Genomic DNA, 25307 nt, shown 5'->3' with positions numbered 1-25307 from the left:
CGATTTATATGCATTTTCTTTCTTGGGTTGAACTGACACGATAAGCGACGAATAGCGTCGAATGGCGCAATAGGGAGCTTTTTCTATTGGTTGTGTAAATCGGCAATAAACGGTTTTATTGAAATTGCCGAAGCTACATCTAAGTTGTGTCCTACAATACACAGACTGATTACACATGAATTTAAGTCGTTTCCCGTCGTATGTACGCTGATCTTTTAAACTACGCAATATTTTAATGCAAGTTTTTTCAATATACAAAGTGATTCAAGAGAAGAGAAATGCTTAAAGAAAAGCTGGTAATTTAATCTTTCTTAGCAAGGAAAATAGAAGTACTTTTTCTTGTTCTTTTTGTCTGTATCCGTGTGAAGCCGAAGCGGGTAGCTAGTGATTTATAAAAATAAAAGCGTAGTCAATAGTATCATTTATATCAGGAAGGAAATATATAGTTCATTTGACACGCCTTTGGTCATAAACTTTGGCATAGCAAAAACCATTAGCGGTATCATTGTTAATGCACTGCCATTAGTGGGATAGATTTGTCCCTTGTGCCAATTACACTGGCCCACTCGCCATTAATATTAGAAACAAGGAATACAAAACAAATTGTACTAGTTACAGTTGATGGGTTAGTTCTACAAAATGCATCTCTCATCTCAAGAAGTATTCGTAGACCTATTGTAGATTGTATTATACAATGTTCTGAACACATTCGAAATAAACTTCGTAAGCCAGTGAATACATGAGATTATTTAATATTAAGAAAAATGCCACGTTCGTATATATTAAACTAGCAGTCGCCCGTGGCTTTGCTTGAGCTTTAGGTTGATTATCATGTGTTAGGCAAAAAAAGTATAGTATATCCTTTTTTGGGAGTTCAAATTTGCTTCATACCAAATTTCATCAAAATCGGTTCAGTGGATTAGTCATGAAAAAGCAGACATACAGAGTTACTTTCACATTTATAATATTTAAATATAAATTAAAACATGTAATCAAACGTACAATAAAGGAGCTATACATTACATTTAGTATCACAAACACATACAAGAATACTACACACATATATAAACAAGTATGAATCAGGATAATAGCGGAAGATGTTCTTTCATCTTTCACTTGAAAATAGAAAAAGTCTAGCTAGTGAAAATAGAGTGCGGCGATGAGATCCATAATATCGCAGTATTAACAGTTAAAGAGCAAGAATGAAACGACTGGGCTTCTTGCTGGTTCTTCTCGGTAGAAATTACATTTTAAACTCGTAGAAGCTCTATATTTAAATTCATCTGACAGTAATATAACGATTCTAAAGTGCGTATAAGAGGCTACTTGAATAAAAGTAATACTTAGTAAACGACTTCTCAATTCGGTCGTATTACTTTTTTATGTCGTTACCTCAGAATTTTGTCGCTTGTTAATCGATTGTTTTTTTTAATTGTTAAGCTAAGCTCCTTTATACTTTAACAAATGTTTAAATTGTACAGAAACATTTTAGATGTGTTCTTTTATCTGTAATTTAAATAACTAAATTTATTATCACGGGATCAAAACCGGGATAGTGAAATGGAATTCGTTCAGTTAGAGCAGAAACATTTTTATACCGTATTATACCAATATAACAGACTAAGTTCTCTCATATAAGGCAACTGTACACATTGATTAAAAAAAAAATAAAGAAAAATAACTTCATTTTCAACCAACAAAGCGAGCAAGTAGTTTAAAAATACAAAGAGTATTTACTTAGTAAAATTAATATTCTCCACCCAGGTGGTCTAAATATGTAATATCTTGATACAATATCGTCTACATTATTCATGACTTGAAACTGGGACCCCAGTAGCCTGATTTACAGCCGGCTTGTGCTTGAAAAATAAAATTATATAGGTTAAAAAAATCTCTTCGAACTTATAATAAAGTTACATTTTCATTTAACGTTTTTCATTTATTAAATAAATATACACTAAGTAGAAAACATTAAACAGAACCACTACTTACTTAGTTTTAAAAATGAACTAAAATTAACTTAAAGTAATATATAATTTATATAAAAAACATAGAATTTTACAAACTATATAGATTATGAGCATCTTAATCAAATTTGAGGCAGGAAAGCTGATAAACCATGTGCCAATTCATTCAGGTATCTCTGATGTTATTTTTCTTGGTGGTAGAAATTTTCACTAGGCACGCTATGTAGGCAAAAAAAATGTAATATACTGTTGTTGTGTTCCGTTTGAAAGGTGACGGAGCCAGGGTAACTACAGTAACAATTGACCAAGCATACTTCCATGACTCCCAAGGTTGGTGGTGCATTGGCGATGTTAGGAATGGATGTTCCAATGCCAACCATTAACCATAAGATGGCCAACGTTGGCTGTAATATTTACAAACCTATGAAAAATAACAAGCTATTTATAAATAATATAATGTATAAAGTATATAAGTAAATCGTACAAAGCTTGAATGAGTTTTTCTTTGGTTATAACATGTTTAAAGTTTTCTTCGAGTACAATATTTTCAATTCAATAGTAGTTACAACAATTAGCAATAAATAAAAATAAATAGTATCTATATATTCGTCGCAACATTCGAAGATACAATTAACTAAGTAGTCCTTTTAATTTCTCGATTCATTATCGACCTCTTTTTACTTTTTACTTTTTTATTTCGTACTGTTACTTGTCACTTCATTCGTGTTTAGAGTTTTACCATAAAAAGTTTTTATATAGTAATGATCGAACTTCACTTCAAGAAGTTCATTTGATCATATAAAATATATAACATAATATTATTAATCTCTTGTACCGAGCTTAGTAATACATATTATATAATTTATGCTTCGGAAATGGAACATCAATTACTAACGTTAATTTTCGAACAATTGAAATTACACAATTTCGGTTAACTATTTTGATAATTATCAACACGAGTGTAGCTTAATATAATTGTAATTATATATGTTTAAATTTACATAAACGTTTTCAATATAACTCCAGGTATTACGTATAACACAACTTCTTTAATTTATCAAATTGTATTTGACAACAAATTATGTATTTTTATTAAGAAAAAAATACAAGTCTTTATTTTAATTTAAAATGGTTACTATCTCAACAACAACAACAGCCTGTAAATTTCCCACTGCTGGGTTAAGGCCTCCTCTGCCTTTTAGGAGAAGGTTCGGAACATATTCCAATACGCTATTTCAATGCGTTCCAAAGCTCAACAGTATTCACTTATGAAAGTCACAGGCTTGAATCTTTTCTAATGTTATACCTACTAGTGATGTGTCTTAGGAGTGGGGATAGGGTTTATCATTTTAATAGGAAATGTGTTCAATAATTTCGCTAATTTCGTGGGAGCAATAATGCTCCCACAGCTAGGCTTAATGTCTTTTATAGTTTTGTAAAGGTTTGGAACTTATTCAACGTGTCTACACAACGACAAGGTCGAAATGAATTACAAACGAGAAGAATTATGCACTTTAAAGTTTACTAATGATTGCTCGGTTTGAAAGTGCATTCACGATTATAAGATTCACGAGCGCTTACCGCAAAACCTCGGCCATTACCTAAAAAAAAACTGTCATTATCTATGTATCAGCGCAATACCACTTATCATGAGATATTTAAAACGACTTAACTACCCGAGATGGCCCAGTGGTTAGAACGCGTGCATCTTAACCGATTAATGCACTTATAAAAATAAATAATCATGCGTTAAATTTTTGTTTATTGAATTATAAATATCTCGTGTTTGACGGTGAAGGAAAACATCGTGAGGAAACCCGCATGTGTCTAATTTCGTATAAATTCTGCCACATGTGTATTCCACAAATCCGGATTGAAACAGCGTGGTGGAATATGTTCGGGACGTTCTCCTCAAAAAGGAGAGGAGGTCTTAGCCCAGCAGTGGGAAATTTATAGGCTGCTGTTGTTGTTGTCTGTTGTTAAAACTTAATGTCTGATTGAAACCTTACCTCAAATGGGAAAATTGAAGACGCTGTATGTATTTTACTCATATTAATGCTTAGCTAGTATAATATGTGCTAAGTATTCTTAAGTAAATAAGTACGTGTCTCGAACATCTAGTAATAACATGATGTGACCTCTTGATATTACGTCGCAAACTAGGAAGGAACTAAAACGATAGTTGATACTCGTATATACAATGAAACGCACACTTATGCAATTTAATCTGACGTTATTATATATTTTCAATATAACCAGAGTCAAAGTGCATCATACATACGTCTCTATATTAGGTTTCAAAGAAATAGCTATATATACTCGTATATAATGAATATTTATTTTGGTCACGCAACTTGAGAAAGACTTAAGAAAATAGTCAATTTTCAGAATACTTAAGAGCATTTATACCCAATTAGCAGTTTATACGGAATTTATTTCTTAATTATTTATGCCCTTACAAATTGAATATTCATAGCTAAGACTGTATGTCGGTTTAGATAGTCTTAAAGTGAACAAGATATAATATTTAATATACCAGGGCTATTTTTTAAGAATTCAATTCTCTCACTTGTAAAATGTTAAAAGTCGACCAACGTGATAGGCTATTTTGAGCCGTGTAACTATTAAATATTATGAGTATTGTAGTCAATGTCGCATATCTATTTTTGATACCGCATTATCGTTTCCCGCGGTTAGGTTCGACTATCTTATATAATAGCTCACTTACCTTACATAAGCAATAATAATAAAATTGACATTATATTACTTACTTATTATTATAGTAAGTATTCTCTAACATCGATTATATATTTCGTATCCTAACTAAAATAATACTTACCTAATACTGTAATATTCTAAGTTTATCTAAAGACACGTAAATATTTAAACAGGGTTTATAAATAAATTTTAATGTTTTAAAAAAAATATATTAATAAAAAGGCTTATAGAATATTTATTTGAAATAAATAAAAATTTTAACAAAAAGAAAAACCGACTTCAAACAAAACACTATTTTAAAACAAATGAATATGCACGAAAAAGTAATAAAAATAATTGCGTATTCAACATATTTTTTAGAGTCTTCCTAAGTTAAATGAAATGAAAAATATTAGACTACTTAAAAGTCGATTAACGATTATATCATGTAGTTATAATTATTGTTATATTTGGAGCCGGTGTCAGCCACGGTGCCCTTGCCCCAACAATCAAAAGAAAGAAGCGATACGAGCCCCTTGATTGATCCAGTATATTATTGTGTAAAAGGTAATTTGTAAAAAACATATTTGTTAAAGTATTCTCGTATTGTTTTTTGATAGATATACTGTAGGGTTTTATTGGCTGACACCGACTCCAAATATAACAATAATTATAACTACATGATATAATCGTTAATCGACTTTTAAGTAGTCTAATATTTTTCATTTCATTTAACTTAGGAAGACTCTAAAAAATATGTTGAATACGCAATTATTTTTATTACTTTTTCGTGCATATTCATTTGTTTTAAAATAGTGTTTTGTTTGAAGTCGGTTTTTCTTTTTGTTAAAATTTTTATTTATTTTTTGATTTTAAGTGAAGCTGATGTTGACTAACGAATTTTTTTTAATATGGATAGATTAAGCGTTTCGTTTATATGAGTCAGAAACTACTTTGAGGACAATTTCAAAGGAAACTTGCGAATAAAGCAAAAATACACGCGGCGTAAACTACAAGGATCCCTCGAAAGAGCTGTAATCGAACTCAGCAAAAAAACTTTGAAAAAGACCAACTATATTTCGTACATCATATGACATCACATCACATACACAAAATTTGATTAAAGATAGTAAGAAATTCTGCCCCATATCGCACCCTAACTGCGAGCCGTATAGGAGTTCCATCACTACATAGTATAAAACAAAGTCGCTTTCTCTGTCCCTATATCTTTAAATCTACGCAACGGATTTTGATGCGGTTTTTTTCAAAAGATAGTGTGATTCAAGGGGAAGGTTTGTGTATATAATACGTGAACAATATAGTAAAGAAACACTGATAATTTTAGAAGTTTGCGATGTGATGTCGTATATAAACAAATTCTGTAGTATATTTAGTATCAGTATTGCACCCGTGCGAAGCCGGGGTGGGTAGCTAGTTGATTATAATATTCGACTATGATAATTACATAAACATAACCACATTACGGAAGGTGACTCAAATATCCAAATAACCTATAAATAAAAGATTCGGCTGAGTATCGCTAACGTGCTCCTCAGAATTGTTCCGTTCCCTTCCGTTCCGTTACTTTGTCATGGATCCTGTGCTCAGAACCTTACCAAACTTTCACCAAATTACCCTTGAAGTATATATTTTATAATAAAAAAAGAATTATCAAAATTGGTTAACGTGATTTTCAGTTATTCACCTATTTGTCGCGCATATACGTAATGCAAATTTAAGACTTATGTCGTTTTCACATGGATACCATCATCGGAAAAAAAAATAAAAAAAATGGGACCCCACGGGAAGCACTACCTTTCAAACAAAAAAAAAATTATCAAAATCGGTCCACCCAGTGAAAAGTTATGAGGTAACAAACATAAAAAAAAAAAAAAAAAAAAAAAAAAAAAAAAAAAATACAGACGAATTGATAACCTCCTCCTTTTGGAAGTCGGTTGAAAAGAATACCTTCAGAGATTCTTTGTAGAATTTGTATTACGAAACGGCGCGGCGTGGTGGCGCGACGCGGCGCTTACTTTACTTCAATATAACGCTTTTTTGCGTAAAAGAACCAAATTCAAATAAAGAACAATTTGATTTCTAAATTTGAATATTGTAGATTGTATAACACAAAACACATAATTTTTTTTTTAAGTTTTATATAAGTAGAAAATGTCTCTTCATTAACTATGATCCCTTGAAGTTTTTAAGATCAAGGTAACATACGAACTAATAAGGTAAAAGCATTATCCTCCTTGACAGTGCCATAATTGGATAAATTAAAGATGCAAGGGTTAAAGAGTTTAATGTATAAATAAAACATGTTTATAAAGTTAATTTCTTGTTTCAGTGGCCTCCAAGACTCTTACGATGGGTGGTCACCGTCGTGCTGATAGTTGCTGTGATCGCTCCCACCTCAGATTCGACCAGTAAGTATTTTAACATTTATTTCACAATAAACTTACCATCGCTCAAGCAAAATTTCCCTGAAGAATAAGAGATTTCAATATGCTGCTATAATGCGACTTACACGTGCAGGATTCCTCACGATATTTTCCTTTACTGAAAATATTATAATACGTGTACATTATTAATCACAAAATGAAGTTGTGTGATTCTGCAGTCCGCAAAGATTAAGATTAACATGAGATTAGTAAATAATTTATTTCAAATCATTCCTATCTTCCAAAATAAAATAAAACAAAGCCTGATTGTATGTAGTTTACATAACATTCTTATATTCGAATCATTTTCGAGTATAAATCGATTCCCGCATTCGATTGCGCCATTCATAAATATTTCAATAATTTCCCTTGAAAGATGTCAATTTATTCGAATACATTCACCGAAATATCGAATAAAAAGATGCTGGAAATAGGAATTTAAAAATGTTTTCACCGGGGACTTGAGGTTACTGTTTTCCAATCCGTTCCAAGCAATAAATTTTCCTTTATTTTGAATTCAAAACCTCATGGGAACTGCGCTGAGTATTTCGAAGAACGCTTTCGATAAACCAATTTTAACTTTATCGTAATCGGATAAGGTATATTTTGCTTCGATATACGAACCAGAACCGATGGCACCGCTACGTAACGTAGAAGCTTCCACGCTTGTTCCTTATGACTGTTATTTATCGGTTAAAATTTCAAACTGAAAGATCGATCAATTAATTATTAATATTTTATATGAGTTTAAATGTATAAAATAATTTAAAAAAGAGATTTTTTAGCAAAATGAATCTTATGCTAATAAAATTAATGGAATGATGTAGATTACCTTTAGTTTTCTATGTTGTCTTGGGTCTGCGTGTTTGTGGTAGCGTCGTTACTTCTGATATCCATAACACAAGTGCTTCAGCTACTTACATTGGGATCAGAGTAATGTATGTGATGTTGTCTCATATTAATTGATTTAAATATAAAATTCGAGATCATTCGAGAAAGATTGGAACATTATTTTTAAAGTTATAATAAATTAGATCTAGATCAGATTGCAATCATATTACATTATTTACAAATAAATCAAATTCACAGGCGTCCGAAGAAGATTACGGAAACCCAGCAAGATTTCAACATCGGTTTCCACCAGTGTATCAAGATCTACCGACCAAGTGATATCGGCAAGCGTGAACAGGCCAAAAATCCGTGGACGACCAAGCATAGCGAGTCGCAAGTCATCTGCAGCGATTGACAATTCTGTCGGAACTGATGACCATAAAGATAAAGATGGATATAAGGTTAGTGCTTAATAAGAATTTATACCTATATGTTGAATTTGAAAGACCATGGGAAAGATATAGGCATAAATATTATTAATAATTGAGGAGATGAAAATGCGAAATTTGAACTAAATTTAAACTTCGTTCACTATAGATGTTTTTTTTTTTTATATCGAATGGATATCAAAATATTATTCATATATAGAATTTCGGATGTGATGCACCAATTTGGATTTAATAGTTAGAAGATTAAGTTTGAAAAATTCAAATATAGAATTGCAAATTTCGATATTTAAATAATGTAATTTAAAATTGAAAACTTAGATGATAGTTAAAAGAGCAAAAACTACTTAACTAATTAACAAATAGCAGCTGCAGACTCAGCATTGACCGGTCGACTGTATCATTTTTAGACCAAAGAATTCGAATCGAAATGTAACGGTGGAATGCTGCTAGCATTCTTACCGACATTTCACGAGGTCAGAATTCGTGGAGTAATTACTTCTAAAAGGTTTCTTTAAATTTAAAATAAATGTTTTTAGTAATCTACTAAATTACCAAGATAATAATCCTAATGATATTATAAATGGGTAAGTTTGTTGGGCAATCATTACAAAATAACTAGACAGATTTGGATGAAATTTGGAATAGAGATAGTTCATTCCCTTGTTTACCTAGTAGCCACTTTTCATATTCGTCCCCCAAAAAAACGGGAACAAAACAAGAAGAAGTAATTATTTAATATTATTATGCTACTGAATAAAAATGTCGTCACAATTACATTTCAATGCTTACCTAAAGAATATGTTCATGTTGTTTCCGTTGGATAAGTAATCTAGTCAACTTATATCCATATATGTAACAAGGACGGCGGATGTGACCAGATATGATTGATTTAACATATAGCATATTTAATTTATACACGATTACGACGATTGATTAAAAATGATTTAATTTAGCAATCAAATTTCGTCACTGTATAGATTTAATAATTAATTATATATTCATAAGCGTTAAGTAGAATAAAACGTTATAAGTATAAGGAATGTACCTGTCTGTGCCATTAGAAAGGCTATATAAATTTCCCTTAGAGAGACAGGCCAGGAAACGACCGAGCGCCAAGTTGAACCTTGCGGACATTACGATACAAATTTACATATGTTCACCGTGCAAATGAAAATGAACCTTATCGTATTGTAATTAAAGTCAAGGGCCATTTTTTTGGATACCTTCTAAAATCTGGCGCAGTTGCCATAACACGGATGTGGAATGAGCTTTTCGAACGCAATAAAAGTATAGTAGTTAACCTTCAAAATAAGCATGTATCTGTGAATAGTTTGATGCCATTAAGGTTTCTATATCTATGTTTAGTAGGGTTAAATTTCCTTGCGGTCCGAGCTAGGTCAATAACACACGTAAGGACATAAGAAACTATTTTAAATTTACTCGTAATATGTTTGCAAAGTTGTGTTAAATATTGCATTAATTCCGAGCTAACGACGGACATTCCTAAATTAATGGTTGGGGAAAATAATTGTATTCAACCTCATTGTACAATAAATTAATCACAGTTTTATCAAAACATATGCTTAATATAAAGCTTACTATTTGTTGTGCGTGACTTTGCTTGCGTTTTGGGGTTGGTCGTCAGACGTTAGACACAGTGTCCATGGCCAAAATATTAAACCCATTTTGTCAAAAATAGTTTAAGAAAATTATTAACAGTAAATTTGACAACTAGTCATATATACTTTTATATAATAAATTGTCTTATAAACATTAGTTTTGTTAAAACATCACGTTAAATAATAGTTTATTAATATAATATAAATATATGACATTTAAAGCTAACATATCAAGTTATTTGCAGTAAACAATCTCGAGTTACCAGAAAGACATGAACATAGTTAAGTACTCATTGTCAGTAAATATTAGGATTCTAAAATTGTTTAAAACGTCAGCGATTTCATTATCATTTTCATATCATTTTAATGGTAAAGTATCAAAATCGTCAGTCAAGTATCAAAGTGGGTATAAAACTCTTTGCTTATGAATTGAATTTTAAAAGGTATTAAATCCAGTGCTAAAATAATATATTTTATTTCTGATTTATTTATTTGAGCGCATTTTATCGTTTTAAAAACAAATCGTATGAAATAAAATCATGTATTCTATAAATCGAAAATGAAATTATTACACGATCGTGAAATGTAAAGTTAATATACACATAAAATCCGTGCAAATTTGAAATTTCACGAATGAGATACGAGTACGAAGTTAGTTCGAACTTTTTCAATGCTGCTGTTATCATTTCAATTGTGTACTTATTCTATTATGAAATTTCAATCGAAAAATTAAACGATGAAAAATGAACATAGTTTCATTAGTGTAACAACCAAAGTATATTTCCACTTCACGCTCTTTTAAACTTTCATTGTTTCTCTTAGATTCGAGTATATAATTGTATTTATGTTTTTATATTTGTTTCATTTTATTTCCAATGACGTCAATTAGATAATATTAGATCATTATTTATGCAAAAAACAGATTTATCAGTTAGAGAGAGAGAGAGACGTTTACTGATGTGTGTTTTTGATATTTGAGGACGAGCATATGGTCCACCATCGCTTATAGACAATGGCGCTGTTAGAATATAAACCATTCCTTACATCGCCAATGACCCACCAATCTCGGGAACTAAGATATTATGCCCCTTGTATCTGTAGTTACTGGCTCAATCACCCTTCGATCAACACAACAATACTAAGTACTGTTATTTGGTTGTAGAATATCTGATGAGGAAGTGGTACTTACCCAGACGGGCTGGCACAGAGCCCCACTACGAAGTAACTTTCCGTTTTATCGGCTTATATGAATGAAGTTATTTCGGGATTTGTTTTGACACTAACCTATACTTGGTGGTAGTGTCAAAACAAGTGGCTGTGGTGGCTTTGTGCAAGCCCATCTGGGTAGGTACCACCTACTCATCAGTTATTCTACCGCCAAATAACAATACTCAGTATTATTGTGTTCCGGTCTGAAGGGTGAGCCATTGTAACTACAGGCACAAGGACATTACATCTTAGTTCCCAAGGTGGCACATTGACGATGTAAGGAATAGTTAATATTTCTTACAGCGTCATTGTATATGGGCGATGGTGACCACTTACCATCAGGTGGCCCATATGCTCGTCCGCCAACCTATACCATAAAAAACACTCCTGCCAGGAGATCATCATCATCATCATCATCTATGCTTTTAAAAACCACACTAAAAATAACAGACGTGTTCGAAATTCGAAAATTAAGTATTATTTCAACTTTTTCCCGCAGGTCGTGTGCTACTACACGAACTGGTCCCAGTATCGTACCAAGATCGGTAAATTCACGCCCGAGGACATCCAGCCGGATCTCTGCACCCACGTCATCTTCGCCTTCGGTTGGATGAAGAAAGGAAAGCTCAGCTCTTTCGAATCGAACGACGAGACTAAGGATGGAAAAACCGGACTCTACGATAAAATCAACGGCTTGAAAAAGGCTAACCCGAAATTGAAGACTCTTCTTGCAATCGGTATGTAGTCCACTTTTAATTTATATTAAGTGTTATAGTAGAGAGCCTCATTCAATGATGTTCTAGTAAACAGATATGTCATTAACGCGCAAAAAGTGAAGACTAGAAAACGTCCTAATTGGGACGTTTGCCTTTAGTAGTTTTCATCATAATTATGCCAGTAATACGTTATAATACATCATTAATTATGTAGTAATACGTTTTGCGTAATTAAAACATCTAGTTATCCCTTTTACTTATTGTTTTTGTCAAGCTATCCTTTTTACTTGTAAATAAATGTAAAATAAACGGTCCCCGGCGTGGCACACTTTTTTCTGTTGTTTAGTATGAGTATAACATATCTGTTTATTAGAATATCATTGGCCGCATTGGTCTCATTGCTAGCTTATAGGGCTGAAAAATTTGAAATCCTGGGTTCAAGTTCTAGGCTGAGTCAAGAAAGGTGATTGTATTTAGAAATTCTCAAATTCAGGTTTAAATCTAGAAAATCGTTAAGATAAATAAAAATTGTAAATAAAAAAAACACACACCATCACAAGTGAAGATCAGAATAAAAAATATGATTTATTTAAACATAGAGTATGCAAACTACGTTATTATATAATGAAAAATACAAGAAAAGGCCAAAAACACAAAGAAAAAAGTCTTGTTATTTATAATCCAAAACCTTTGTGCATGCTCAACAACTGACTAAAGTTTCAAAAAAATGTTTAAGGAACATATAGAGAACAAACGTACAAACATACATTTTATTTATATAGATTTATTTATAATAATATGTATCAAGTTAATGATCAATGGTATAGAAAACATTTTCATTCACGGATACGCTATCACAATCGATTTCCTTAAGGTTACTTAAGTGTTATACGTGTAGCTATATGTTACACACCGCAAACAACGTTCCGTAACCAATGCTAGTGCTGTGACTGTATTTATTTTATCGATATTTTTTTAAATTAAATTTATTTTTTAATCAATTTTTTTTTCGATTCTTTTATTCAGTTAATTATTTACATTATATATTTAAATGTATTTGTTATGTAAATCACTTGTTCGCTATTAAGAGAAAGTTCTGTTCCAACTTTCGCTGTGATTATTTTATATTAACAAACGTTTTCATTCATAATACACACAGTAAGTGCTCGTAAATGCTCTACTATTGAAGTAGTCTTTTCTTTAGAAGAATGCTTGGAACATGATACACCAAGTTGCTTCCGTGTAGCATAGCTACATATTACAATTTTTCCTTAGTTTATTTTTATCATGAAATAAATAATTATACTTGGACGTAATTATAATATTTCAACACATGTTATTTATAATTAAGGATCTTTCAAAACATATTATCACTTCCAGATATAATAAATATATACAAGACATAATGTTGCGTGCGGTGTCGGTTACGTTTTGATTGAAACGATCAATTATTTTGATTCGAATGTGTTTAATTGGCTTATTATATTAACCTTTCCTGGTTGTTTCCGGTTTATTATGACCAAATATAGTAAATACGAATGCTTTTCCTTTTAATGCTTATTTAGATTACGGATATTACGTATGCACTATTAATTCTTGAATGTTTTTGTTGTACGAAAAAAAAATGAAAACATAAATATTGGAAAACATCACATACATTACTCTGATACCAATGTAAGTAGCTTAACCAAAAATCGGTAATAACGACGGTACCACAAACACCCAGATCCCAGTCAACATAGAAAGCTAATTAACTTTTTCTACATTGACTCGACCGAATCGAACCTAGGACCTCAGAGTGGCGTACTCATGGAAACCGATGTACATACTACTCGACCTATATGAATGAGAAATATGGAAACAAAATCCATCTTGTTTCCTTGTAAATTTCAACTCAAAAAAGTCAAGCTTTAGGCATGATAACATTTTAAGCTCATGGTTAAAATATGTTTTAAAGTGTAAAAGGCAAAAAAATATCAGATTAGCGACACATAAAATCAGTATTACAATGAAAGTAAATGACTGTATCAATAATTCGAAATCCCATTACATTAAAATCTATTATTAGCACGCATACAACACGAACAGCTACCAAATATTATGATAATACATAATGAGATCCACATTGTGTGTGAAACGATTATCACTGCCATTATACTTCTACAAAAGCATTATATAATAGAAGCCTACATTGCTTGTGGACAAGTTTATATGTTACATACTTTCTAAACTATGATACTTCCTTAATCGATACTATTTATATATAACCCTTCATGTATAACAGACGGCTTATATATGACATGCATATCCTATAATTTTTCTACAAACGGAAGTGTTTTAGCGTTTATATTTTGAAATGTTATAATTTTAAGTAATACAGTTGCAGCGAACCGTGATATTGTCGATTATAATTAGATATAATTATTTACTATAATGATGATGCTTGGGTCTATGTCCAGCTATGGACTGTTTTTTTTTTTATTATGGTATAGGTTGGCGGACGAGCATATGGGCCACCTGATGGTAAGTGGTCACCATCGCTCATAGACATTAACGCTGTAAGAATTATTAACTATTCCTTACATCGTCAATGTGCCACCAACCTTGGGAACTAAGATGTTATGTCCCTTGTGCCTGTAGTTACACTGGCTCACTCACCCTTCAGACCGGAACACAAAAATACTGAGTACTGTTGTTTGGCGGTAGAATAACTGATGAGTGGGTGGTACCTACCCAGACGGGCTTGCACAAAGCCCTACCACCAAGTGAACTTCAGATAGCTTTATTTGATAATCGATTCAACACCGAAGTATTACTTTATTATTTATTGTCAAAACTTCTACAATTTCCATCGATTTTAACACAGAAATTTAGTAAAGAATCCATCCATTCAATACTACGTTCATCATAAATTATTATTAACTTCAACAAAAAATATCGATACATCATTCCCATCACTAGCACGTGTGAACATAACACCGCTCTCACGGTACAAAGTGCACGATATTTTCACCTATTTTCACGGAGCACAAGCAAAAACCTCACCCATTTTCATAAGAGCGAAACGTGTTGCCGCAACAAAGGTGCTTTAAATAATGTAATCGACATATGTTTTTGTCACGCAATTCACATCACTAGTATTTGAGAACTATTGTGTTCCAATTTAAGTATATTAAATGTATCACACATGGCGGAATTCACATTTTACGTTTGTTTTCTTAGTATTTGTTCGTTAATTATATACTTATTATTTCGTAATTATTAACTATTCAGTAGAGTACAGTAACAGCCTGCAAATTTCCCACTGCTGGGCTTAGGCCTCCTCTCCTATTAAGGAGAGGGTTTGGAACATCTGCTCCAGTACGGGTTGGTAGATTCACATGAGACAGAATTTCGTTGAATTTAGACACACGCAGGTTTCCTCATGATATTTTCCTTGAATTATAAAAACAAATTAAGCACATATTTATAGTAATGCTTGCCTGGGTTTGAACCCAAAATCATCGATTAAGATGCAAGCGTTCTAACTACTAGGCCATTTCAGCTCATGCTCATTAACTATGCATTATATAAATAGGAATGTAAATCATATAAACGTTTATTGATATATCGATTAGTGACATTAGAATTTGTACTGGACCTTATGTAACAATTGATTTTGGTCTAATCGATAGATTTTTATGGTAAAGCTTTGATTACCAGACTATTTTTATACGTAAGTATAAAAACATATCGTGATCGAGTAAAATAAAACATAGTTTAAATATATTTGACCTTTTTGAATGTGACCTTTAAAACTCTTGGTCAATTTTTAAATTAATAAGTTTGATCCATGGTAACCATGACTAATTCTACTAGTTCTGTACCTTGTCTTTGTTTACATAAAACAAGTATTTCATTGAAATATAAGTTTCCACCCTAAGGTGGCGTTTGATGGGGGGGAGAACGAAATACTAAGTATCCTATATATTTTATTATACCCCTGATAACCTGTATGAACAATTTTTGTAATAATTTTTTTTATGGGACACCTGATGGTATGTGGTCACCGTTACCCATTGACAATGACGCTGTAAGAAATATTATGTCGTGTGACGACCACCGTGATCACGAGTGGTGTGTACAGTGGTTTTCATAGGTACGCCACTCTGAGGTCCTGGGTTCGATTCTCGGCTGAGTCGATATAGATTATCATTAGTTTTCTATGTTGTTTTGGGTCTGGGTGTTTGTGGTACCGTCGTTACTTCTGATTTTCCATAACACAAGAGCTTTAGCTACTTACATTGAAACACTGGTGAGTGGGTAGTACCTACCCAGACGGGGTTGCACAAAGCCCTACCACCAAGACCAATTCGTTAAGTAGTTACGACGTGAAATAACAGACAAATAAAACTAATTTTCGTAATATAATAATCATGTCAGTTACGTTAAGTAAGTTGTCTCTGACTTGTATCCATGCAAGTTGAGTGCAAAATATATTACATGAGAATATTATGTTAGCGGAACTGTAGGGCCTTAAGTGTCGCGTGCAGTTTATCTCATAATAATTATTATTACATAGTATAAAACAAAGTCGCTTACGTCTCTCTGTTCCTACATATGATTTGATCTTTAAAATTACACAACGGGTTTTTGTAGATAGAGTTATTCGAGAGGAAGATTTTTGTATATAATACAAAAACAATATAATTAAGAATCACTGACAATTTAAGAAGTTTCTAACGTGATGTCGTAAATAAACAAATTCTCAAGTATCAGTATTTCACCCGTGTGACGCCGGGGCGGGTGGGTGACTAGTTTATAATAAAATTAATCCATACACAAAAATAGAGATATAATATGTATGATAGTAATAATATTTCTATCTAATTATTTATTAGTTTAACAATTGCCTTGATCTTATTTTTAAACTAATAAATATACAAACTCAAAAGTAATTTCAGCAATTTTTTCTGGTCGAAAATCAATTTCGATTCCAGGAACAAAAAAAACCGGCCCATCAATCACAAAGGAGGTTTTACGTGTTTTAAAAATGCTACAGATCTTGTTTGATAACTATGGATATAAAACCTTCATATGTAAATCAATACAGAGTATAAAACAAGTCATTTATCGCTGTCCGTCCCTATGTGTGCTTAGATCTTCCAAATTACGAAACGGATTTTGATATGGTATTTTTTAATATATAGAATAATTCGAGAGGTTTTATATATATAATACATTGACAAAATAGAAAAGAAACAATAAAAAATAATATATATATATATATAATAACTATAGGTATATCAATCAATGCCGGGCATAATCTTGTATATAAATTAATAATTTTCTGCCAGTCTACGATAGACCCAATAAAAACCTATCCTCCTTTATAGATTAAAAAAATAATGATTTTTTTTTGTCGATAAAACAATTCGTATAATCGAGACACTTTGACATTCCATGAAATTCAATACCTAACATGACATTTCATCGGGCGGCCATGTTTGACGTTTACTGGTGCGTTCAAAATAATTATTTCGCGCGGATGTACGGTAGTTAGTCTCTTATATTTGTTTAGTTTTATTTATTTTACTAGTGAAGTATTTTCATGTATTTTTTTAAATATAGAATTAAATATCTAAATTTAAAAAACGTGCAGCCTTTCTCTCTTTCTCGTATTAGTAATTTAACATTCGAAAGTAGAAGTCAAAGTATTGTGTAATAATATAACCGTTGCACAAAATTAATTAATAAAACTTATTCTTTATTTAAAATGTATTAAATATACAAATATCATAGTCATATAAAATTCTTAACCTCTTGGTCGGTTTCACAGTGGTGTTAAAATGTTTAAATTTAAACCAAAAATGTAAACCTTTTTTAAAAGTTTAAGCTTGATTGATTGGATTGAACTTAGCAATCATAAATAAATGCAATCGGATCAGATTCCATCCTTTAATATATTATTGTGCTATATACATAGCACATTATATAAAATCACTCAAGATATATTGTTTCAATTTTCTTTTACCATTGAACTAATTAATAGCTAATTTCGGAGTTATATTTTTTTAAAGAACGAACAAAATTCTTATGTAATAATTTGTCATTTTAAATATTTGATAAAATTTTACACAATATACTAATAAAGATGTTTTTCCTAGGTGGTTGGTCATTCGGAACTCAGAAGTTCAAAGAGATGTCTGCGACACGCTACTCCAGACAGACGTTCATCTACTCAGCGATTCCGTACCTCAGGGACAGGAACTTCGACGGTCTGGATATAGATTGGGAGTATCCCAAGGGAGGAGATGACAAGAAGAACTACGTGCTACTGTTGAAAGGTAAGAAAATATATTATAACATATGATTATGCGGTTCGATAATGACTCGATTTTAATGACGACTGTTTTTATTAACCCCCGACGCAAAAACGACGGGGTGTTATAAGTTTGACGTGTCTGTGTGTGTGTGTGTGTGTGTGTCTGTCTGTACCACTCTAGCCGCCGAACGGATGGACCGATTTTGATTTAGTTTTTTTTGTTTGACAGTAGAAAATGTCGAGAGTGTTTTTACGTAAGTTTGATGAAAATTGTTCCAAGATGGCCGCCGCCACAAAATGACAGATTAGATATTTTTTTTAAACTCCATCAATATGGGTATCAAATGAAAGGGCTTGACTAGTAGAATACTATTAGATATGACAAATTTAAAATACAAGATGGCTGCTTCTACAAAATGGTGCTTTACTTTTTTTTATTACAACTTGATCAATATGGGTATCAAATGAAAGGGCTTGACTTGTGAAATACTATTAGGTATGAAAAATTTAAAATCCAAGATGGCTGCCTCTACAAAATGGCGCTTTATGGATATATTGATATCATTCGATATCCATATCCATATCCATCCATTTAGACTTATAGCGAAACTATAAGCATAAGAGGGGTGTTATAAGTTTGACGTGTCTGTCTGTCTGTCTGTCTGTCTGTCTGTCTGTCTGTGTGTCTGTCTGTCTGTGGCATCATAGCTCCCGAACGAATGAACCGATTTCAATTTAGTTTTTTTGTATTATAGGTGTTTTACGGGCGAGTGTTCTTAGACATGTTTGATGAAAATCGGTTTAGCCGTTTAAAAGTTATGGGGGGTTAAAGTGGGGAAGAAAAACCGAATTTCTGCAAATATGCTCAATTGGGGTATCAAATGAAATGTTATGACTTGTACATCACAAAAAACATTAATTAATAATTAAATAAAATTATTAGATAAAAAAAATAATTAAGAAACAAAAAAAATTAATTAGTAACTAAAATAAAAAAGAACAAGATTGACCTTAAAATGTAATCTTAACTTATATGTTTTAAATCAACAAGAACCAACGTATTTACAACTTAACCAGAGATATTATAGGGATGCTTACCTTTAAAAAGTATAAAATAAAAAATTAAATTAAAAATTTCAGAAACCCCCGCCACAAAAAACATAAGCTACCTTTAAAAAGTAAAAAATAATAAAAGAAAATTAATCCTAAAGTACCTATATGCATAAGTATGTATTAATATTAAAAAAAAAAATTCGCGTTGGGGGACCGAGCGCTATTGTACAAAATAATATTAAGTGTTATATAAAAGATGAGATAGGTAAGCATGTGACACTAATTAATTAGGTGCGGTCCCCCAACGCGAATTTTTTTTTTAATATTAATACATACTTATGCATATAGGTACTTTAGGATTAATTTTCTTTTATTATTTTTTACTTTTTAAAGGTAGCTTATGTTTTTTGTGGCGGGGGTTTCTGAAATTTTTAATTTAATTTTTTATATATCCATAATTATAATACTACACAATAAAAAGTATATTGAACTCGAAGAAACGCTAAATAAAATGAAACTATTTATAATGCAAACTTTAATCAATTACGAACTCTTTGATGATCCTTTTTAGTTTAAGTCTTAAGAATCTCAATTTGTAAAAGCATTATTTTATCCTCATATGTGTATATTTACTTATACATTAACGATAATAAACAAATATACATGTGATAGGGTTTTGAATATTCAGCGGCAAAAATACCTCGATACTTCCCGTAGAACACGTACAGTTCCGTCATATACACACAAACACTGACTAATAATAATGACTGATAATAATAATAAAGGATAAACGAATCAAAATTACGATAAACCCAAGTAAATGATTTTTTACAGTACTTCTGGTGTTATAAAATCTTTAACGAAAGTAAATCGCAACGCACAGTTAGATTAAAAATAAAAGTATATAATTTTATTCGCAAATATCAACCGCTTTTTAGAAAGCATAAGTGTGAGTCAACAGTACTGATCACTTCTTAAAATTGCTTCGAAAGTATTCGCTCACCATTTCATTTGCATGATTCATATAATTTCACATTTGTATAATATTTTGTACACATCTTATTCAATGAATGAGTAACCTCAATACTAGCGCTGTTAGTTTTTAGCGTTTCCATGTGTACCAAAATTTACTATTAATAATTCTTTAGTAGTCAAATTTCAGTCAGAATTTTATTTAATTTACCAATATTACATTAAAACACTTGTAAGCAGAATCATGACAAAATTTACCCATGAAAAAACGGTGACACTCACAAAGATTTAAGTTTTTTTTTTATTGGAGATAACGTTTTCAAACCCAAAGTGACGTCACAAAAGATTATTTTTTTTATTGCCCACTTCAACAATTACACAATAAAACACATACCTAACATTGATAGATTGCCCACATGCAAAAACTATCATTCATATTAAATACACATTGTCCTATAAAACAATTATTAACTCTATGGTAAAGCAATGAAGACATAAGTTCATATTTTTTGTATTTTAATAAATGTGAGTATGTCACTACTAGAAAGCATAGTAATATAATATCTAATACAAATTTGATTGTTTTATAACTTTCCTTAACTATTGTTACAAAAATATAACCAATAATATTGTATACGGATACAACTTGAGTATCGGTTAATATCGGATGTCGGCGGTTTGTAGAGTTACGAAACGGATAGAATGGCATGTGTCACTTTGATATAATTATTATATAAACTTGAGGTGTAAAATAATCGTGTCTTCTGGTTTTAGCGTTGTTATTTGCATATTATTTATAATTTAGTCAAGATTCAACTGATTAGTTTACAGATACATCCTATTTTGGGTGCAAATAAAAAGTTTTTTGATCTGCTTTCTTAGTGATACTGAAGGTACCCTCTACACGTCACATTTTCTAGGACAAACAACTGTAATTACTACTTTGTGATCTGGTTTGATGGGAAATTAAAAAGTAAGAAATGGAAATTATTTCTTATAGCACCAACGGCTATGTGATATTTTAATTCGCCCTTTTTTTACTCGGGTTCGTGATGTTTGTTTCCGAACCGGTGGTAGCTTTTTGATCATATATTGATTCATCAATAAATGTTTGACTTTGATCAATCGGTCTACACATATGTCAGAGCTAGCGATTCTCTCCTCGATTGTTTTGGATTATAAAACAAGAAATAGAGAGTTCACCCTTTTTTCAACTCAGAATCTCAGGAGATTATTGTCCAAATCATGTTTGGAGCTTTGCGTTTGTCTAGACCAATCATCACGTATCAAACCTAAATAAATAAATTTAAACCTGCAAGCGCTTAGAATCATTTATAATAATATAATAATTAACTGCACAAAAGTAAAGAAAATAAAGGAATATTTTACTAAATTCAGTCTAAAAATTTTGTACCAAATAGACGAGATTCTATTCTAATACTCGAGCTAAACAAAATTCACCGGAATATCGATGTACACGGTGCTCCAGCCGCACCTGTCACCAGCACGCCTGTCAAAAAGGCGAGCACGTCCGCGAAAAGGCGATACATATTTTTTTTTTCAATATATCATCGGCGTGAGCGAAATGTGAGCATATTATTTGGGAATCTGTATTACATTATGTAACTGTTAGCTTAAGCCACAAAACGATTTTTTGTTACATGTCTTTTCTGTTTCAACGTACTTTATCGATCATTAAATACAACTGTTATATGTATAATATTGTAAATAGAAATTTATATTTATTTAGTTAGTTATTTCAAAAGATTTTTTAGGTACTTCGAATACTATGACAGGATTTGTTTTGATTTAATTTTGTTGTAAATTAATAAAACATTTTTTAAAGGAAGTTTTTAATATCAAATATATTAGTTTTTTTATATGCCCGTAACTTTTTTCCATTATTAAGTCTTAATTAAATAGTAGCAATTTATTAAGTAACAATCAAGAATATTCATTCTATTTTCCCCACACGCCATACCCATCTACAGCAGGTGCTTTTCAAAATGAGATCATAACAAATTTTTAATGTGCAGCTATCCCATAATCGCTCGGACAAAAATAGGCTTTCAGTATTAATATATAAGATTGATATAATTAAAGCCACATATTTAGCTTCAAAAGTATATTCTAAATATATAGAAATGATTAAAGGTTAGGTTAGTCTAAGAGGTGACAAGAAAATCAGTAGTTACTCATTTCAGATATTTTAATTGCATATAAACTCTACCAGGTAATAAAATAAGTTCGCAAACAGCGCCTTAAGAGTTCAATAACCTCTTACATGACAGTGAAAGCAAGTTATTCACTTAGATTTCAATTAAAATATACAAGTACTAAGGGTTGAACTCGCAGTGAAAGTAATGAATGATTCATCCTAAGGTCAACACGTATTGTGACCCCATACATTACTAAAACAGGCACGTTTCGTCATCGTCACGATGTCTGCCATAACTTATTTGTTAGACACTAGAATTTTTAAACGTTAAGCCGCTGACAGACAATATATTAAACGCTGCGTTATTTATGTACTTTCACTGGTATCACAGTGATAATAATATTTGCTGGAAATTTATGTTTTACAGTGCACACAGCGCGCAGTGCGATGTGGTTCAGTTCAATGAACTTTTTTAAACATATACCTATACAAATTTAGTTTAATGCTGATTTGATGACTTACATATAGATGTATTTAATTTCGAAGGTTGAATTTGCACTCCTTGTATTTAGAGTAAGCAAAGCTATTAAAAAAATAATTACGTCCCTTATCTTCAAAGGAAATGTCACCCAAGATATAAAGGCTTGGACAATCTATAAAATTAAAACAAAGATAATTTACTATTTTTAACCGAGTTTTTGTAAATATTTATGAGTTCACTTCTTCATTAATTTTCAATCATATTCCGTCTGTTTTTGACGTTTGATATAATTATTGTATTAATGATGTGTGGATAGGTCAAAAGTCAACGATAGATTGACTAAATTATACCCAATCAAAACATTGCATTCAAAAAGTCATTATATTTTAGATTTGCAGTTTCTTGCGAATAATATACGTTGAAGTATTACGTGAATACCTGTATATAAGAATGGTTTAATACTAAAACTAAATACAGAAAATTAAAAGTAGAAACTGTACAAATCATGACCGCGTGGAATGGTTGCTAGCACGCTAGCTGCGTTTTCCCCCGTTTCATTTGTTTTATTTTGTTGAAGTATAAATTACTTTAAACCTTTTGTGAATTGTGTATTTAATTTCATAGATTAAGTGGTCCATTTGTTCGCATTATTTGTAAATATTTCCTTATTTTATAGAAGACTGGCAAACTCCCAAATTAAATAGCGGGGGGGGGACTTTCTATGTACTGAGACATTTAGGAATATTACCATTATTCTTTTATTTTTTAGAACTCTTTTAAACTGTTATAGTCACATTGAACTCTTAAAAAATATTAATTTAATTTCGCAATTTAATCAGTGATTATTTATATTCAAATGTCGTCTCACAATTTATTTAGTGTGTCAAAGCCCTAAGGTCTGGTCGGTCCTTTCGTAACGGTTCGTGATGGGCAACTCAAGTGTCTAACGCAATGCCTATCAGATTTCTAGCATAATGATATATCGTTAAATAATCATGTCTGCGAAATAGACGCAAATGAATCAACGCGTATTTTTTATGTTCTACAGTTTATTTTATTGTTGAGGAACGATTATAATTCTTTATAATCATTCCTCAACAATAAAATAAACGGAGGAATGATTATAATTTAATGAGTTTTAAACATATTTCATGAATTAATTATTGTTGTAATGATTGTTTTATATTGAAAATTAAAGGAAGACCTCCATGAATATGGTAGTTATTGTGAACTACTACCAACTCTGAATACCATAACAAACGATACTAAATAATGTTATTAGCCAGCATTTGAAAAAGAAACGTGCACTTAAAATGGAAGCGTGTGAGTTCTACTCATTAATAATATAATAATAAGTTATTTACTGACATTATGATTATAATTATTATTATTGTATTCGCAAACTTAAGTAATTAAACTTAGTGTTTAAATAAATATGGTAAAATATATTTTATATTTGCCTATATTCGAGAACTTTAACCTTTATTAGCGGTTGATAAATACCTCATCGTGTGGTTTTCGTGTCAACGTGTGAGCATCGTAAATATTATAACACTGGCCATTTAATAACGCGCGAAAAGAAGCATAAATTTAAAAAAGAAAATCAAATCATTCTACGAACACAGGGATAGAGAATATGATCTGTCTATGTGTGAGTGTAACTTTGATCTCTTATATAAGGATATTATTTTCCAATCGAAACCGCGCTTGATGTGTTACAACTCGTGTGAAATGATGGAGACGTGAACATATTAATTATAATTCTTAGCCGTCTGACTGTTTAATGCCTTATCGATAACTCTAAAGCATTAAGTCGTATGACAAAATTAGTGGTTTTTAACTTTCATAATTGCTTTGCTTAGATACATAATACAGTAATGTGAAATCTGGGTACTTAAAGAAAATATGGTTTTCACGGATCTCTAGTAATTATGCTTTAATACATTTAGTAGCTAGCAAAATCTCATTTTTGTCAAAAATCATGTTACGACCTAATGCGTTGTCGTCGATATGTTGAATGGTTAGCTTAGGCGACTGTAGATTTAGATACATGCATAAACCTCAGAAATATCCTGTCAAGAAATTAACAGTTTACAATTTAACGTCGGTTTACAAAATTAGCTTAATTCATTATACATGAGTGTGAGCTCGTTTATATGTCAGCAATTAAACTATGTTGCAAATAAATGCAAATTATTTTTCTTCAATGTCAGTGAAGCATTACACGTACGTATTCATAGTCCTTGTAAATTTGTCAATAAATACCCACATCTTGACAAAAGTAGCGGAAGAAACTCTATTATAATATTATTTACTCTATCTAATATTTTTTATTTATTTGTAAACAATTAACCATCGTTTACAACTCTAAATATGAATTTCTAAATATTTGCAGAACGGGGAGGTC

At 31.2% G+C, this 25307-nt stretch overlaps 1 protein-coding gene across 1 annotated transcript in view; it reads left to right on the top strand.

The window, feature by feature from the left end:
• The window catches only part of LOC124529617 (probable chitinase 10), a 125645-nt gene that overhangs the window by 58270 nt on the left and 42068 nt on the right, over positions 1–25307 (top strand). The window contains exons 2-5 of the mRNA XM_047103425.1: positions 7015–7093; positions 8198–8400; positions 11716–11953; positions 18079–18258. Coding sequence (XP_046959381.1) covers positions 7015–7093; positions 8198–8400; positions 11716–11953; positions 18079–18258 — 700 coding nt within the window. The remainder of the gene's footprint in view (positions 1–7014; positions 7094–8197; positions 8401–11715; positions 11954–18078; positions 18259–25307) is intronic.

The sequence above is a fragment of the Vanessa cardui genome, chromosome 5 (assembly GCF_905220365.1).
Source record: "Vanessa cardui chromosome 5, ilVanCard2.1, whole genome shotgun sequence".
In the NCBI taxonomy this organism is placed as follows: domain Eukaryota; kingdom Metazoa; phylum Arthropoda; class Insecta; order Lepidoptera; family Nymphalidae; genus Vanessa; species Vanessa cardui.
The sequence above is the reverse complement of the archived record's forward strand: the minus strand, read 5'-3'. Positions and strand labels throughout refer to the sequence as shown.